At 37.1% G+C, this 16,048-nt stretch overlaps 3 protein-coding genes across 3 annotated transcripts; 1 reads left to right on the forward strand and 2 right to left on the reverse strand.

The window, feature by feature from the left end:
• Window positions 1–556: 556 nt before the first annotated feature.
• Window positions 557–3,253, forward strand: LOC18042487 (patellin-3). Its single transcript, XM_006434608.2, has 4 exons — window positions 557–1,909; window positions 2,095–2,219; window positions 2,323–2,473; window positions 2,602–3,253. The coding sequence occupies exons 1-4, from the start codon at window positions 818–820 to the stop codon at window positions 2,848–2,850; spliced, it is 1,617 nt and encodes a 538-aa protein (XP_006434671.1). The 5' UTR covers window positions 557–817; the 3' UTR covers window positions 2,851–3,253.
• A 3,950-nt stretch (window positions 3,254–7,203) lies between these two features.
• On the reverse strand, window positions 7,204–10,009 carry LOC18042362 (patellin-3). Its single transcript, XM_006434609.2, has 4 exons — window positions 8,626–10,009; window positions 8,362–8,486; window positions 7,909–8,050; window positions 7,204–7,802 (listed from the first exon to the last, which is right to left on the reverse strand). Exons 1-4 carry the CDS (start codon window positions 9,850–9,852, stop codon window positions 7,548–7,550), a joined length of 1,749 nt encoding a protein of 582 aa, XP_006434672.1. The 5' UTR covers window positions 9,853–10,009; the 3' UTR covers window positions 7,204–7,547.
• A 2,871-nt stretch (window positions 10,010–12,880) lies between these two features.
• Window positions 12,881–15,821, reverse strand: LOC18042363 (protein NRT1/ PTR FAMILY 5.10). Its single transcript, XM_006434610.2, has 3 exons — window positions 15,374–15,821; window positions 14,276–14,811; window positions 12,881–13,813 (listed from the first exon to the last, which is right to left on the reverse strand). Exons 1-3 carry the CDS (start codon window positions 15,728–15,730, stop codon window positions 12,997–12,999), a joined length of 1,710 nt encoding a protein of 569 aa, XP_006434673.1. The 5' UTR covers window positions 15,731–15,821; the 3' UTR covers window positions 12,881–12,996.
• Window positions 15,822–16,048: the final 227 nt, after the last annotated feature.

Genomic DNA, 16,048 nt, shown 5'->3' on the forward strand with positions numbered 1-16,048 from the left:
TATAGGAGATTGTAAGCGTGCTCTCACAAGGATTTGCATTTTCTTCTTGTCAAGCACAATACAATATTTTATGTTTAATTTGATAAAATGGGTTCATATGTATTTAAAGGTGCTGTATAAATGACCAATAAATAATACCTTAAGCGATGGGAGGAGCCGAGGAGCACCCACCCGATCGCTTATATGTAAGTGATATGAAATGAGTTATACATAAAATATGATTGACTTAATATGACAAATAAGTGACATGGTTTGTTAATGTAAAAGGGCACGCGATGGACAATTATCACATGAATCGACCATTTGAGAATTTTAAACACAAACACAACACACGATTATTAATTGTCTCATTCTAATGCGGATCCAAACATGTTTGTTTCGAGTGGTGACCAAAATTAGCGCCCTAAATTTGACTGAAATACGTAAATAGCACACATGGCCGAACATGTTTATTACCGTTGGGACTTGACTCTTGAGTAATACCGGCCATGTTTTTCTCGCTTTTGCAAGTTCTGTCCGGAAGTAGATGTTAAAAAATTACAAGCATAGGATTCCACAGATTTCACAAAACAAAAACAAAGCTTCATCTGGTTGTACGTACTCCCAACGTGTGCAACTGCAAAAGCAGGCCAGCGAGTCTGCGTGACGAAAGTACAAAAGGGCAAAAATAAAAATAAAAAACAACAAACCATCCATCTCTCTCTTCCAGTGTCTCACCTCCCTGTGTCTCCTGTCGATCAGTTTGTCTTCTTAACTACTCCACCCCTTTGTTTTACTATACTTATCTTAAAAAATTAAGATTTAAAAAGTAAATAAAATGGCTGAAAAAGAAGAATCTCAAAACCCAACTCCACCGCCACCAGTAACTGAGACTGAGCAGCCGCCATCTACAGCCACCGCCGTGAAAGAACCAGCTGTAACTAGTCAGACCGAGGAGCAGCCGCCGGCAGCCCCGGCTGTGGAGAATAGATCGCTGGCTGCAATGATGGAGAAAGAAGCATCGGCACCTGAAAAGACCAAAGAAGATGTTGCTGTTGCTGCTGACTCTGTTGAGAAAGTCGATGAGAAAGAGAAGCAGCCGCCGCCGGTGCAACCTGAGGAGCGGAAGATTCCTCAAACTTTAATCTCATTTAAGGAGGAGAGCAACGTAATTGCTGATCTCTCCGATTCCGAAAGAAAGGCTTTGCAAGAATTGAAACAACTTGTCCAAGAAGCTCTCAATAATCGCCATTTCACTTCCCCTAAAGAAGAAGAGAAAGAGAAACAACCACCACCCAGTTCAGATGCTCCAAAAACCGATGGACCCTCTTCAGAATCTGACAAAAGCACCGAAATTAAGCCACCCCAGGAGCAGCAAGCACCAGCTGAAGTAGCACCGCCGCCGCCGCAGCCGCCAGCAGAAGAGGAGGTGTCCATATGGGGGGTGCCTCTGCTTAAAGATGATAGAACTGATGTGATTCTGTTGAAATTTCTGAGGGCAAGGGATTTCAAAGTCAGGGACGCTTTTGTAATGATCAAGAACACAATTCAGTGGAGGAAAGATTTCGGCATTGAAGCTCTTCTGAATGAAGATCTTGGTGATGATTTGGAGAAAGTTGTATTTATGCATGGGTTTGATAGGGACGGCCATCCTGTGTGTTACAATGTTTACGGAGAGTTCCAGAATAAGCAGTTGTATGCCAAGACTTTTTCAGATGAGGAGAAGAGGATGAAATTTCTGAGGTGGAGAATTCAGTTCTTGGAGAGGAGTATTAGGAAGCTTAATTTTAGGCCTGGCGGAGTTTCCACTATCTTTCAGGTTAATGATCTTAAGAATTCACCAGGCCCTGGTAAGCGCGAGCTTAGGATTGCTACTAAACAGGCTCTCCAGTTGCTTCAAGATAATTATCCCGAATTCGTTGCCAAGCAGGTATAAGATTCAATGTGTGTCATTATTGTTAAAGCTTAATACCTTGATACTGTTGTTTAGGCTTTATCTCTACTAGCTTAAGCTTTGAGGTTACACATAGTAACTTAACGATTTATGCTGATGATTTGCATTCTTGTTTCAGTTTTCAGATTTGCAATTGATATTTAGTTTTTGGATTTCTTTAGGTGTTTATCAATGTTCCATGGTGGTATCTTGCATTCCACACGATGATTAGTCCTTTTATGACCCAGAGGACCAAGAGCAAGTTCGTGTTTGCAGGCCCATCAAAATCCGCTGAGACCCTTTTCAAGTTAGTGAATATCATTCTTTCATTGCCAATTTTGTATGTTGTTGCTTTATTGTTTGGTTGGTTAAGTTCTAGATTTAATTACTGAGTTCAATGGCTGGAACAGATACATATCACCTGAGCATGTACCAATTCAGTATGGTGGCCTTAGTGTAGATTACTGTGATTGCAACCCGGAATTTACCATTGATGATCCTGCTACTGAGATTACTGTAAAACCAGCAACCAAGCAAAATGTTGAAATCATAATCTATGAGGTGCGTTGCTTCCTCTTCTGATAACAAAGCTTAATTAAGATATACTTGTCTATCTGATATATATGCTTGACGAATAACGAATCAAATTATGGTTTTCTTGTCACTAATTAGCAATTAATGGATTACAGAAATGTACTGTTGTTTGGGAAATCCGGGTTGTGGGATGGGAGGTGAGCTATGGAGCTGAATTTGTGCCTGAGGCAAAAGACAAATATACCATCATTATACAGAAGCCTACAAAGTTATCCCCAACTGACGAACCGGTGGTGTGCCAAAGATTCAAAGTTGATGAGTTGGGTAAAATATTGCTCACAGTTGACAACCCAACATCAAAGAAGAAGAAATTACTCTACAGGTTCAAGGTTGAACCCTTCTGAGCTTGTTGATTTCATCATACATAAGGCTTTGTAATGCATGTTTAATTTCTTTCTCTAATGTTTCGGGTTAAGTGTCTGTATCTGGTCATGTGTTTCTTTTTAATGAGGTGCAACTCTGGGGGGAGAGTACTACACGAGCGTGAATTTTGTGTTGATTTGCCAGATCTTACATAGAAATTGTGGCAGCAGGCGAGACTTGGGGTGTGTACCACTTAGTTGGGGTGTTTTGCTCTGTAAATTTTAAATTTCCATACTGATATCTATATGTTGGAACACATTAGGGCCCTGTATTTTCAAACAAGGTATGTTATTGGTTGGCTGTTGTACATCTTTGAATTCCTGGATGAATTCCTGAAAGTTTGACTCTTGTAATGTTTTAGCAGCCATCGATCATATTTGATTTTCATTAGATTTTCAATATTAACATAACATAATCTGCCATTAATTTGATAAAGTAGGTCGCTGAACAATAGTAGTTCTATAGACTGGATGTTATTTAGACAATGAGGGCGGTATTAGTAAGAGTCAAGTTCAAATCTACAATTTTGTAAAATGGTGAGGTTTGTTTCTAGGAGTAGGAGCAGCCATTGTTGGTTAGTTAGAAGATTGTGAAGCCTTCCAGAATGTAGAATTATCAAATTAACTGGCAATTTAAAATTGTTTTGGCATCCTTAAGAGTTGTTGGGCGTTCCTTTATAGGTTTCATTATTGTGCATTATGTATTTTAGGGTGATTAGAAATGATTGATGATTGCTCATGCTTGTGTGTTAATTTATGGAACAAAATTGCCGTGTTGAGCTGTACAAATTTGGTGGGCTTTCTCCATGGCTCTTAACTTTTAATGCACTTGTTTACAGGCGTGATCATGCCAAATAATGATGCGCTTTGCCTACTAAAGTACTAATCACTTTGAAAGATTATATGAAAAAGAATTAACTTTTAAAAGAAGGGAGCCCCTATGTTACATTGAATGTATTATACACAATCTACAAGAACCACATAAATTATGAGACCCATATAATTGTGTGGTTCTTGTTAATTGTGTATGGTACATTCAATGTAACACAAATTATAGGACCCATATATGATTTTTTTGTTTTTGAATTGTGATACTTTAACTTGTTTCAAAGAACTCTCTTTTTTTTTCTTTTTTCTTTTTTTTTTTTGCCACTTCGGAGGCTAATGTGCTTATTTGTTTAATATTTCAAAAATTTTCTCTCTCTCGTGCAATACGAGTGGAGTATGGACATCCCTCTTCTGTAAGGGATTATTTGTCTGGACATGTACTTCACAGAATTTAATGTAATAATATAAGTCCCAATCATATATTTTTGATTGTAAATATCAGTGTAATATATTTGCTATAATAGCAGTTGTAAATATCTGTGCAATACAGTAATATGATGATTAATCAGTATTAAAAAAAAAAAGAACTCTTTTTTTTTTGCCTCGACAAAGAAGGAATATTAGCGGCTTATAGATAGATTGCAAATTTAGATATATAATTGGAAAAGTTTGATGGTACGTTGAACCTAAATTTGCCATTTTCTTTTTTTTTTTTTAATAGAGGGATAAAAATGCAATGATTAGTGGGTCACGGACATAAAATCCGTAAGATCTTTCCATTGTGGAATCAGTACACTAACTCTGTGGATCTCTACCGCATTTACATTGTTTTAGATTGGTGTAATAATAATAATAATAAAGCGTATGTATTTTCAACCAGTTTAGTTGACCAACTCTCTATACGCTAGTGGGGGTTTATTTACCCAATGCCCTTAAAAAACACATAATAGGAAGGGGATAGTTTTGAAAATTAAAAATTTTGTTGCCATCATCATCAAATGCAAATGGATAAGTGCCGCAATTTATTTTGAGAGAAGAAGTCGCCATCTGTTTCGTGCACAGCTCCGAATGTCCCACTGTATGTCGCTCCTTGGTTTTTTTGACCCTGCCAGTCTGTCTTTTGAAATATTATCCTTTTGCCAAAAATGTCAACAACTTCTTGCGAATTATATTCCAAAGTTCTAGATTCCTTTTTTTTTTCCCCCTCCCCACTGCATCAAGTTCATTTGGCCTTAATCTGGACTTAATGCGAGCACTTTCTGAAATTTTGGTCATAATGTGCATGTGATATTGCTTGGTTGAATGTCCGTCTAATGACATGGTAATGGCATTTAAAACTTTTTTATTTTTTAATTTGAAGAGATTTTTAAGTGATGCATATGTATTGATCCAATTAAAAATAAATAAAAATACACAACAATCATACAATACTCATAATTTTACAAACACTCTATTATAAGTACTAAATTGAATTGGCAACTTATATGAATTGGGTAGGTAAATGAAAGCATCGTAGGAGCCTCATATATTTTTTTTTATTGCTTTTACTTTTCAAACAATATTTTCAACATACAAAAGTTCACGACTACGTTTATACAAGAGTGTTGCTGTAACTATTTTGTGTGTGCGTATTATTTGTTAATTGAAATAAAAATGAGATTTTAATGTGCAAATTTACTTTGAAATGACTAGTGATGGGCCATAAATTTTGTTTTATACAAATTATTGTAACAGAACTATATTGATTGATTAAGATAAATATCATGGGCCACGGGTATTTTTTATTTAATCAATACAACAATGACACGCTAATTTATTAAAAAAAAAAAAAACTCGTGACTTTATCATTATCGTTTTAGAATTTAACATTTCTTGTACCTAAAATTTTCTTCATAATTTTGTGGCCCAAAAAGTAGATGAAAATTTTGACATATTCATTGAAGGTGAGGTGAGTCTTATGTAAATGATGATGATAACGACCAACCTTTTGTTCTCTTTCAAACTCGATGTCGATGACAAAATGTTTAGCTAATTTTACTGCAAGTCAGCTTGGAAGGTTAATGCAAAAATGTTTTAATCAGCCGAGTAGTCATGACCGTATAATAATTAAAATTTTGCTTGTAGACCACTTGGTGATCGATAAATTCCAAGGCACAGGATTTGGTTGGTGCACTTGAAAAGGCCTTTCCACTGCGACACGACATTATCTAATCAAAAATTTTACACCACCATTTCACGGAAGCTCATGATATTATTAGAGAATATATTTGACTAATATTACAGATATTTTATAAATATAAATCAAAATCCTTATGGGAGGGATTAGGGGTATGTATATGAAGTTTCGTTAACATATTTATTAAAGTGGTCCCTTCTGAAATTTGATGCCTCAAATATAAAACTATAATCACGGCGTGAGCATGATTGAGTTCTGAGCAACCCACCCCTTTGTTTTTTCCTTTATTTTTTTTTTCAATTAGTTAATTAATTCATCAATTAAAGTTGTTGGTGCCTGGTGGGGAGAATCATTAGAAACCAAACATTGAGTTGAGGGTCTCATCTTACAAAGGAATCAGCGGGGCGATATTCAAAGCAAAGACGGCAATGAACCCGAAAGACAACAGCAGTAGAATCAACTTTGCCTTTCTTTTTTGTCCAAGTGCTTGACAGATTTAAAAGTGTTTGATGAAATGAAATGAACCTTTCACTTTTTGGCAATCCTAATGCGAAAAATAATGCAAATGAGAATTTTCAAGACAAAAGACGTCCCCAATAGCGTGCAAAAGTCATCTTAATTTCAGGGAAAAAAGAGAAAAAAAGGTTATTTACTCTCACTTCTAGTAACCTATTATTAAGAACTGTGTCTCTCTGCAATGATTCAAAGACACGAGGAGAGATCTCCATTCATGGCATGAAAGTTTTATTACAACAAAGCAAAAGGGTTTTGAGCCCTCAGCCTCAAAGTACCTTGGAATATAAATAATGTTGTAAAAGTTAACGTGTCGTAATACAGTTAGTCAATTGAAAATATAACTATTAAAAATATCTCACATAGGTCATATCAATTTTTTTAACTCAATCAATTACAATGTCACATTAACTTGTAGTCTTGTACAATATTACGTATACAAAAATATTTGCAATTATATTATTACTCTTTCAAATGAATTGATATTTAATTTCTATTCGTGCATATAGAGCAAGGAAGGTAAGATCTGTGATAAATATTATTCATTTTAGACCCCTTCAAACAAGCAGTTTATGAAATTCGAGAAGATCATTTTCATGACAAAGCAAAACCCTATCTCAATTCTTGCGTTTGCGGTAACATTTCACAAGAAATCTTAATTGTCAACAACGATGAAGATTTCCAAGAATTTAAAACCTATTAAATTACCAATCCATTTTCTTGAGAACTAATCAACACAACCTATCACAATCATATTGACCTGAAATGAGTCCTCAACAAGACAGAAAACTTACTAATAATTGAAGGGAAAAAAAAAATATTATAAACCTCCAGCAATTAATAAAGAACACATATACATAACAATAATACACCATCAAATTTACACAAATTTTACAGGCAGAGTATATCAAGATTCAAGAATAACAACAAAGTTTCTGTCCAGATTCCACGCCGTGTCCGGTCTCCACCCATAGCATCCAACAAAACCAAACCACCAAAAATCCCCAAAAACTAATACAAAAAAAATAATATAAATGAAATCCCCCAAAGTTTAAATTTTTTTATAAAATTAAATTCCAACAAATAAAATAAAATAACCTCTATCATAGAAATAAAAGAACCGTTTTCTTATTGTGCAATGCAATGGCCTTCATAGATTGATTTAATCAGAGGAGGGCTTGGTCTTGGACCTATATAGGAGCTTCTTCTTCTTCGAGGACTGGTTATCAATGGTGAGAACCACCTTGCCGGGTTCGCCAATTTTGAATGTGTCGCAGATGACCGGTTCATCAGTTGGCGCGACCTTCCTAGTCTTTGACACTATTACAGTGTAGCTGCCTTCGGCACTAGGCACAAATTCAGCTCCGTAGCTCACATCCCAACCCAAAACTCGGAGTTCCCACACAAGAATACTTCTCTGCAAATTCATACACAAGTATTTGAGATGGTGATTCAATGATTAATCAATAATGAACAAACACAATTGGTACATTAGAAGTTTGAAGATGTGCATTCGATTGTACCTCAGTAACGGGGATTTCAACAGTGTATTTGCTAGCTGGCTTGACGACAACCTCAGTAACAGGGTCAGTTGTTGTAAATTCCTGCTCACCCTCCCTGCTCAATCCACCATACTGAACTGGTACTTGCTCAGGAGCTATGTATCTGTGTCATCGCCACAATAATAAAACTCCTCCATTAATTGTCAGGCCAATTCAAAGGCAAAGAAATAGAGGAATCTAATAAAAAGGAGTAGAAACACGAAAAACGTAAGTAGGAACCACAAAAACTACACTATAAACGATCGGGCAGGCAGTTAATAAAAGGAGTTACAGAGACCCCCATCATTAAATGAAGCAGTAAAGAATCTAAGTAGTACAGCCATTAATGATCAAGCAAGCAAAAAAAAGACACCAACCAACCAAACAACAAAATGATATGATTAAACATAGATGAATTAAAGTAAGTATACATACTTGAAAAGGGTTTCTGCAGATTTAGATGGTCCTGAAAATACAAACTTGCTCTTTGTCCTTTGTGTCAGGAAAGGACTAATCATTCTGTTGAAGGCAAGGTACCACCATGGCACATTGATGAACACCTTCAATTACGAAAACCCCACATCAAATCAAGCTCAGATCAGGCAACATAAAAAATTAAAAATTAAAAAAAAAAACTGAAAATATCTATCCGTCATGGTTATTATGTGTGGAGGAAATATGAAGGATCAATCCGATTACCTGTCTAGCTACAAACTCGGGATAATTATCTTGCAGCAAATGGACTGCTTGATTGGTGGCAATCCTGAGGTCCCTCTTGGCGGGTCCAGGAGAATTCTTAAGATCATTAATCTGAACAATAGTGCAGATACCACTGGGACTGAAATCAAGCTTCCGAATACTCTTCTCCAAGAACTGAATCCTCCACTTCAAGAACTTGGTACGCTTCTCATCATCAGAAAAGTTATTGTGGTACAACTCCTTGTTCTGGAATTCACCAAACACATTGTAGCACACGGGGTGACCTTCTTTATCGACTCCATGCATAAACACCACTTTATCCAAGTCATTACCAAGGTCTTCTTCAAGGACAGCATCGATTCCAAACTCGTTTCGCCAGCGGACGGTGTTCTTGATCATGGTGAAAGCATCCTTCACCTTGAAATCCCTGGCTCTGAGGAACTTCAAGAGGATGGTGTCACTCCTATCATCTCCAAGAAGTGGGATCCCCCAAATGAAAACCTTCTCAGGAGGAACCTCCGCCTCTTTGTCTTTGGTTTGCTCATCAGATGGAGCAGCTACTTCAGCTTCTTTTTTAGTAGTAGTTACTTCAGCCTCTTCCACCTCCGGCTTGGCGGCTACTATGGTTTCTTCAATAGCCTCCACAGTCTTGGCTCCGTCCTCATCAACGGTCGCCACTTTCTCAACAACAACCTCCACTTCAGCCGGTGCAGCAGGTTCTGATTCTGGAGCTTTCGATTCAACTTCGACAGCGGGTTTCTTCTCTTCTTCGCCAGTTTTTGGCTCCTCGGCCTTGACAACTTGTTCTTCTGCTGCTGCTGCTGCTTCTTTTTCTTTTGGGGGCGCTTCAGGTGCTTTCTCCTCTTCTTTGGCTGCTGGTGGTGGTGGTGGTGGTGGCGGGGCGGTGAACTCGTGCTTGTTAAGCGCGTCTTGAATAAGCTGCTTCAGCTCATCAAGAGCTTTCTTCTGAGGGTCGGGTAACTCCCCAACAACGTTGCTCTCTTCTTTGAAAGAAGCCGATTGAGCAATCTTTTCTTCCTCGACGGGCTTCGGTTTCTCAGGCTCAGCCACTTCTTCAACACCAGCAGCAGCAGATTCCTCAGTCGGCTTCCCCGGTGCTTCAGGCTCAGGTACAGGAGCAGGTGCCTGTTCTTTCTCCTTCTCAGCGACTGGTTTCTCCACCGCAACTTCCTCGGCTGCAGCTGGCTTTTGCGTGTCCTCGGCCATGGCTGATGATGAAGCAGACTTGCTGATGATGATTGGGTTTTGGCGACTAATTAGAGAAACAGAGACAGAGAGAGAGAGAGAGGAATTCGATAGAGGGCAAGCAAAGAGAAGAACAGAACACAGAGGCTTCAAAATGGGGGCGATTTAGAGGGAAGACGGAAGTAGGAACAGTCTGTCAGGGCTGTCTGCCAGCTGGTTCACCACTTTGTTTGTGGACCCCATCCCCATTTCCAATTCCTATGCCAATTCCAACGCCAAACCGCAACTCCCTCCCCGGTTTTTTTTTTTTTTTAGCTATTTATTATTTTATTTCATTTTCCTTTCTCATTATTAAGAATTTGACATAAGGGATTTAGCAGGCATTATCAACATCCCATATTTCGTACCCTTTTTCTTCTTTTTGTTACAAAAATCTTTTTTTTTTTTTCGTGATTTTTTATTTTACATCCCAAGCTATGCGTGTTACAACAAAGAATATGAAATTTTTAACGAAAACGCGTATTAGTGATTTTTAAGCCAAAATTAAGACAAATTATACTAAAGATAAATTATATAAATAATAAAAAGATTTAACAAATAAATGAATAATCATATAAATTTATGTTTCATAATTTATTCTAAGAAATTTGAGACAATCTGTTTGCTATTATGACAAAAAAAATTTTGGGGGGACTGGGTGGTGGGGGGTTGATCCTGTCTAAATACCATTTACAAAATTTCTGACAAGGTGGGCGCCAATGATGGCCTGTCCAAGGTATCCGAGGAAATGACCAAACCAACACTAACCGATTTGGAATTTCGAATGCGATAGTCGATAGATAATTTGAGTTGTAACTTTCTGATAAAAAGAGAGAAAAGATTAAAAAACTGAGCTACTGAGCTGTGCCCTTTAATAATTAATATAATTGATAAGAGTTTATGAAAGTTTTGTGTGATTTTAGCAAAACTATTTCGAACGCGTATTGTATCTATGATTCTTGGAATGTTATCTTTTTATACGTACTTATCGTTTATACATCAGCTATTTTATAATTTCTCTCTCTTGCACGTATTCACTTGTAATTTTTCAATTCTTTGTCTTTACTCTTTTGATTAGATGAAATTGAAGTGAAAAAGACTATTTTATCACTTTCTGAACTGCCCGCCTTGTCGGTTTTACAAGTAATCAAACTTACCGGTAGAAAGAATAAAAATGCGATACCTATCAATTTTCTGTAATTAGATTGAGAATATCCTTAATATGAATTAACATTAAATTACGGTTGCAACAATTTGAATCGGCTTAGCTGTCTAATTTATCAAAACAATGGGCGGCACTATCTCAAATTTTTTTTTTTAAAAAAAAATAAATAAATAAAATAATAATTAAAATAGAAACCGCTACGCACGTAAGTAGTTGATACCTGAATTTTATTGGGATTATCTAAACCTTCCTAACAAAATCTCAAATATGACCAAGAAAAATACAAAGCGACAGAGCTACCTGTCTTGAAGAATAAAAATAGCAGAAAGAAGTTGGTGGCGGAGCACGACAAACACCGTTGGATGCCTTAGCGATTCATAAAGTGACACGTGGAGTGAGCCGCAGAACAGGCTGTCCTGTAGTCACATGCTTTTGTGAAGATCCGCCTTGATAATATCGTTGTCCGTTGGAAAAGCCGGCCGAAGGATCTTTTGGGCCGGGCCTGAAGGAACGGAAGGGGGCCCACGCTTTTAATAAGTTTTGCTTGTTAAACAAAGCTAGTTAAAGCTGTTGGCTGGTCTTTCTTTGCTGTCCCTTTCTTTCATTTTTGAATTTTAAATATCGAAATCCTTTTTTCTTAAAAAAATAAAATAGAGGTAACAAAGAAATTTCAAATTGGTGGCGGGTAATTTTTAAAAACCTCTCCTGAAGTTTAAGTTTGTTGCAAGTAGATGGTGAGAATTCATTTATTTGTAAAAAATTTCCTACCGTCAGTTAATTTTAATATTGACCGTTAGTTGACTGTGCAAAAATAATATTACCCTTAATAATAATTTGTAGACGGAAATAACTAAAAAAAAAACTAGAATTGTTGGCTATTTTACCCTCTTTAAATTATTGATATTTTCTTAAAGTTCCTACAAAAAAGATAAAATTAAAAATTTTAAAAATCTTCGTTAAATTATTGATATTTCCTTAAAGTTCCTACAAGAAAGATAAAATTAAAAACTTGAAAACGAAATAGTCATAATTTTTACCTATGATATTATAAATCTTTAAAATTGACAAGGATAAAATTGTCAAAAAATAGGGTTTGTGCTTTTCGCGCCAATAATTTTAATTTTTTTTTTTAGTTATGTCAGTCTACAAATTATTGTTAAGGGCAATATTGTCTTTGCACAGTCAACTAACGGTCAATGTTAAAATTAACTGACAGTAGGAGATTTTTTATAAATAAACAGATTCTCACCATCTACTTGTAACAAACCCAAACCTCAGGGAGATTTTTAAAAATAATCCAATTGGTGGCAAAATAATTAAATAAAAAATAAGAAATGAACAAACAGAGTTTTTCGTGTTGGGTTAATATTAATTATGTCGGGACCACAACGAGATAAGGCAAAGGAATGTTGTGTATATATAAGTTATACATACATATACATATACATACACACACAGAGACACTAGTTGAAACAGAAGACAGATTAAAGGAGCTGGCATTGATCTAATAATTAGCTCATACCATCATCAGCATATCAACCATAATACCTGTAGACTGTAATATATTACAACTTGATTGTATATTGATTCGATTGAATGAGGGCTGCTTGAAGAGTTGAAGTAGCTCTTTTGCACGTTGCTGGCATCGAAGATTTGATACACGTGGTATTGTTTTGTCGTTCTCAATATTGGGCCGAAAAGAGTGCAACCAAAATACAACAGTTAGAAGCCCAAGAGTCAATTTCATCCCGACTTTCATCCAACCTGATGACTAACCGCGGTTCTGATAAAATGCTCATTAGACAATTGATTTACACAAATAAAGAATACTTAACCTGGCTGGCATTACTGTTTCAAACAAGTCTTGACTTCCAATGAATCGATTACAGGCTACAACAAGCATTGTTATTACCGTGGGAGAAAACATCACCACCACCTTTACATATTGCTCAGTGATGCGTTCATGATGCATTTCCCCGGTTATAAATGTACGATTTTGCAAAATACAAGTACACTACCAATTGTATAAAACTCAGTCCAGCAAGAAGCCAATAGAAGTAATCAAGATGTCCCTTGTTCAGATTATTAGCAAACCAGCTGTCACGGCCATCTCCACCGGTTGCATTCTCAATGGCAGATATGAGAAAGCTGCTCAGGAAGCTCCCAACACCAAATATACTGAGGTAGAGTGATAGACCAACACTCCTTAATTCTGTGGGAACTTGATCGTAGAAAAATTCTTGAAGACCAACCATGGTGAAAGCTTCAGATACGCCAAGCAAGGCATATTGAGGAATCAACCACCAAACACTCATTGGAATTGTTACATTGGGTTTATCAACAAGTCCATATTCTTCAGCAGTTTTGAGCCTCTTCATCTCCACTAAAGCTGCACCGGTCATGGATGCAGCAGATAAAAACATCCCAGTTCCAATTCTCTGAAGCATTGTAATGCCAGCAGGTTTCCGTGTGAAGGTTCTAGCTATAGGCACAAAGATGCGGTCATAAATGGGAATGGTGAGGACGATGGCAAGGCTGATGAAGGATTGAAGTGAAGCAGCTGGTATCTGGAAATCTGCCACAACTGATCTGTCCATTGTAACTCCCTGCTTGGTAAAGAAAGTTGAAGACTGTGCAAACACAATTGCATACACCAGGCATGTAGTCCATATTGGAACAAGCCTGAGAAGTGCTTTTGCTTCTTCAACTTCACCGGCACTACACACCTTTCCATAACCCTTTGATCCATTTGATGCAAGCAAGGCCTTGTTCAGAAACCTGCCAGAGTTGTAGTAACAAAAGATTTCAAAACCTGAGAATGCAGGCATTCAGATGAATGAATTATATAGAATGAAAAGAGTTTCCACTAATTTGGAGATTCTCTGATTGGAAGTAGTGAATCTTTCATATTTTCTAGCTATACCACTAACAGTGATAGCAAAAGACTTACAATGAACCTAATAGCTGCAATTGAACCATAAAATGAACAGCAATCTGACAATCGATATTGCATAAGAACCAAAAAGAGTGACGAATGTGTTCCATGTTAAATCCGATTCTTGATGGACAAATTTTCATTAATTTTGAGTTACTTGGAACAATAAGTAGAACTCTTGCACGAATGTAGCTCATATGAACTTTTAGACATATCAAAGTTCCTCATAGATGCAATCTTAATGTCTTTGCATCTCTATTCTATTGCCTTTCAAATCTCCAAAGACACAACAGTATTTCACTTACTTAAACTGCTCAGAACTCTGATGAGGTAATGTTCCACGGGCTTCCTCTTCAAGAGCTATAGCAGAAGGCGTAATTCGCCAGTTCCTAACAGCAGTAACAAACACCTGACCTATCCTCAAAAAGGGGCTTTTCTCCTCCCCTTTTAAGCTGTATCGATAAATCTTAGTTCCAAGCAAGAAAACAACCAGTGCAACGACCATTAGAATACATGGAATTCCAAACCCAAGAATCCAATTAAGGTTGTCCTGAATGTAGTTTAAGACTGTAAGCGTCACAAAGGTGCCCATACACATTCCAAAATACCACCAATTGAAGAAGGAACTTTTGAGTTTGGATTCCTGAGGGTGTTGACTATCAAACTGATCGGCACCAAAAGCCTGAACGCAAGGTTTATGCCCACCTTGCCCAAGTGCTATCAGATACAGAGAGAAGAAGAAGAAGATTACTTGGAACTGATTAGCAGAACATGATGTATTTTGGCACTCAGAAGTGCTGCCCGAAAGCAACACAGCTGACAAAGTCAACAAGCCCAGTCCCTGCCAATGGTTCATACAAATTCAAGTGAACAAGGTTAAAATATCACACAGCACGCAAAAATGAGAGCAACTAATGCAATATCATTGAAGCAAACTGCTAGAAAATGCAAATCTCTTTTTTTTTTCCCCGTTTAACCTCAATTCAAACCTCGGCCTTGGGACAATAATAAGACATTATAGATACGTTGTGAGAGAAGTTGGCTCAGTCGGTAAAATCTCTAACGGGTACAAAAGGTTTGGGGTTGAGATCAATACCATCATGATACTTATGTGTATATATCAATTATAGAGTGAGTTCTATTTAGTTCAATTTGTAAAACCTCTTGTGCTAGTACAAGGGGGGAAGAGATTTATTAATTTCCATTGATGCATTTCTTAAAAAAAAAGAAAAAAAAGAATCATAACTATGCCAATCAGTCTATGCATACGTTTGGATTAATGCTGTGGCTGTGGGAGCATGATTGTGAAATAAAGAAGCACAGCAACAATGACAAACATACCCTCATAAATAATTAAGTAGTGAGGTGAGGTAAGCTAAAAGCAGAAGTAGAAACTAACTAACCAGGACGTAGATAAGGGAAGCAATGATTATGGCGCGGTAGCGGCCAAGAAAAGAATCGGCAAGGAAAGCGCCAAAAAGAGGGAGCAACGAGGCCACGCCAGACCAGGCGTTGACGTTTTCAGCAGCAGTGGCGGTCGACTGAGCAAGCGGCCCAGTCAAATACGTTATAAGATTGGAGGAAACTCCATAATAGGCGAATCTCTCAGCCATTTCCACTCCAATTATGAATAAAGCGGATCTCCATCCGCCGTATTTGGATCGGTTATTGACGGGACGACCTTTGTAGTCAACGCAGCCATCGACGACGTCGTCTTCTACAAGCGGCCTTTCGGCCTCCAACACCTCTGAAATCGCCATCACTCTCTTTGCTGATGGCCTTCACCCTTCCGTTGCAGAGTCGGATTCTATTTCTATTACCATATCATTGCCTTTTCCCTCCGCCCGCCACCACTCCACGGTCCCACCCCCATTTTCTTTTATTATTATTATTTTTTTTTGTGAACGATAATTTTTTTATGATTTAGGGATGAGGAATGATAATTTCATAAATTTTTGTACAAATTTATTTTGAATATGTCATTAATTTATTAGTTGAATGAAAATATAAATTAATAAAAATAAATTATGTGAGCTAAGTGATATTTAATTCAACTAATCTTATCATGTCACGCCAGT

The sequence above is a fragment of the Citrus clementina genome, unplaced genomic scaffold (genome assembly GCF_000493195.1).
Source record: "Citrus clementina cultivar Clemenules unplaced genomic scaffold, Citrus_clementina_v1.0 scaffold_5, whole genome shotgun sequence".
Classification (NCBI taxonomy): Eukaryota; Viridiplantae; Streptophyta; class Magnoliopsida; order Sapindales; family Rutaceae; genus Citrus; species Citrus x clementina.

Bases quoted from the DNA above. Each gene is read 5' to 3' on its own strand.
- LOC18042362 (XM_006434609.2), bottom strand. From the start codon at position 9,852: ATGGCCGAGGACACGCAAAAGCCAGCTGCAGCCGAGGAAGTTGCGGTG. The intron at 8,487-8,625 runs GTAATCGGATTG...TCGTAATTGAAG, and splicing joins CCGAGTTTGTAGCTAGACAG to GTGTTCATCAATGTGCCATG. The intron at 7,803-7,908 runs GTACAATCGAAT...ATGAATTTGCAG, and splicing joins TTGAAATCCCCGTTACTGAG to AGAAGTATTCTTGTGTGGGA.
- LOC18042363 (XM_006434610.2), bottom strand. From the start codon at position 15,730: ATGGCGATTTCAGAGGTGTTGGAGGCCGAAAGGCCGCTTGTAGAAGAC. The intron at 14,812-15,373 runs GTTAGTTAGTTT...AACCATTGGCAG, and splicing joins CTTCCCTTATCTACGTCCTG to GGACTGGGCTTGTTGACTTT. The intron at 13,814-14,275 runs GTAAGTGAAATA...CAACTCTGGCAG, and splicing joins CAGAGTTCTGAGCAGTTTAA to GTTTCTGAACAAGGCCTTGC.
- LOC18042487 (XM_006434608.2), top strand. From the start codon at position 818: ATGGCTGAAAAAGAAGAATCTCAAAACCCAACTCCACCGCCACCAGTA. The intron at 1,910-2,094 runs GTATAAGATTCA...GGATTTCTTTAG, and splicing joins CCGAATTCGTTGCCAAGCAG to GTGTTTATCAATGTTCCATG. The intron at 2,220-2,322 runs GTTAGTGAATAT...TGGCTGGAACAG, and splicing joins TCCGCTGAGACCCTTTTCAA to ATACATATCACCTGAGCATG.